General features: G+C 38.0%; 1 protein-coding gene across 1 annotated transcript; it reads left to right on the top strand.

Annotated features, from left to right (window-relative positions):
* Positions 1–26: 26 nt before the first annotated feature.
* On the top strand, positions 27–1,094 carry LOC118802840 (the record flags this gene model as incomplete). Its single annotated transcript, XM_036563266.1, is given in 1 exon segment — positions 27–1,094. A coding segment is annotated over 1 exon segment (1,068 nt), but the record flags the coding sequence as incomplete, so codon positions are not given.
* Positions 1,095–2,039: the final 945 nt, after the last annotated feature.

Raw genomic sequence — 2,039 nt, 5'->3', positions numbered from 1 at the left:
AGGTTCAAGATGTGGAGATACAGCTGAACACTTACACCGATGAGGAAGTGATAATTGGAGCCGATGCAGTTGATCTAGATGACACATTGCCTTGGGAGAAGAAGCCAAAGGTCATTATTGTAGTGAGTAGGGGCAACTGTATGAATGACCTCAATGGAGCTTTTATGGATCCAGATATCATGAACAAAGATGTTCACATCAAAAGGAAGCTTCCCAATGGGAAACTAGAAGAAGGAGAGGGTTCAGGTGTTTTGAGGGACTGCCTGTCAGAATTTTGGGGAGAATTCTACACAAAATGCACACTGGGTACAGATGTGAAGACACCCTATCTTAGGCATGAATACCAAGTCCAGGAATGGCAAGCAATTGCGAGAATTATTGTTACAGGGTGGCTAACTGTACAGTATTTTCCAATACTGCTGCCTCTTCCATTTCTGGAAGAAGCTCTATACGGTACCACTTACAGCAATGTAACCGATTGCTTCATGCAATACATATCAAAAGAAGAGAGAAAAATCCTTCAGCTTGCACTGGAATCATTTGAGTCTGTTGACAGAGATGATCTAATAGATGTTCTAGATGCACACGACTGCCACCAGATTCCTTGTAAGGAAACTCTTGCTCCACTCTTGATGCAGTTAGGGCACAAAGCTCTTATCCAAACACCAATGTTTGTTATCAGATGTTGGAGACCCATCTTGAAGTGTTTGGCAGGCACTTTGTATCCACAGAGACTTGTGGAGATGATGGAAGAACGCATTCCAACATCTAAGCGCGTGAGAGCACTTTTGAAGTTCCCAGAGGAAATGACTGCACTTCAGAACACTGTGGCAAGACACCTAAGGAAGTATATTGGGGAGACAGATGACCTCAACTTGAAGTCTTTTCTTCGTTTCTGCACAGAGGCAGACATCCTACTTGGACATCCCATCACAGTGCAGTTCACAGAAACCTCTTCATTCCAATGTAGATCTCAGGCGCATACATGTGGGTGCTATTTGATCATACCTACCAACTACCAGAGCTATCCAGATCTTCGCAATGACTTTGACCTCGTCTTAAAAAGTTCCATTTGGGTTATGGACATTGTATGAGCATTAATAGGCAGGCTCAAGTGAAGTTATACAAGGGCACTGCCATACAGGGACCCACACTAGTGATCCCACCTTGCTCCTGCACCATAAATGGAAATGAACAACTGGGTATTTCAGTTGTAGCCTGGTTAGATAGAAATATTTTGATTTGAAATGTTTGTTTATACAACATACTTTAGTCATCCTGCTCACAACAAGCTGATAATTCGAAACCTCCATCTTCATTGCCCTGAAAGAGCAATTTGTTTGCATTACCTTCCCATTTTGTACTGCTAAGTGGACATTTTCGTTACTTTGTACTTGCGTTTGCAACTAGAGTTTATTGTAGATTGGTCTTTTTTTTTATTTCTTTCAACTGTTTAGCTAACTGAAGTTAACGTTCCAACAGTGTTCTGCTTGTTTCAAGTGCAACTGCACATTATCACAATATCTTTACTATTCACAGAAAGTTAATTATTGTTGGCTCAATGCATGCAATAAATAAGTAAATGAGTTAACAACTATTGTCTTTTCCTTTGATATGTTTTATTACACATAACTGAAAAAAGATACAGTGCATGACCACTTCTTAGAGCTGACATTAGATGTCTTTAAATTGAATTATAAACTATACAACAAACATGGTCATTTTGGTTTAAATGCCTGTGATTTGATAATTAAGAATCACATAAGTTCTAATACTGTAATAAAACAACAACCCAAAAAAATAGTAGAAACAAGAATTATTAATATTATTTACAGCAGAAACAGTAAATGTTGACTTGTAAGTAGATATGGAAGAAACTCAATGACTACATTTAAAATATTTATATGAGTAGTCCTGCACAAATTAATTGCAGTATTAAAGGTGTAACAATTTCAGTACAGTCTTAAAGAAAATGTATCAGGACATTTTAATTTGCAGTCTTTTGTTTTCAAATAAAACTTATATTTCTGAGCCAAACA

Source organism: Colossoma macropomum, unplaced genomic scaffold, assembly GCF_904425465.1.
Source record: "Colossoma macropomum unplaced genomic scaffold, Colossoma_macropomum, whole genome shotgun sequence".
Taxonomy (NCBI): Eukaryota; Metazoa; Chordata; class Actinopteri; order Characiformes; family Serrasalmidae; genus Colossoma; species Colossoma macropomum.
The sequence above is the reverse complement of the archived record's forward strand: the minus strand, read 5'-3'. Positions and strand labels throughout refer to the sequence as shown.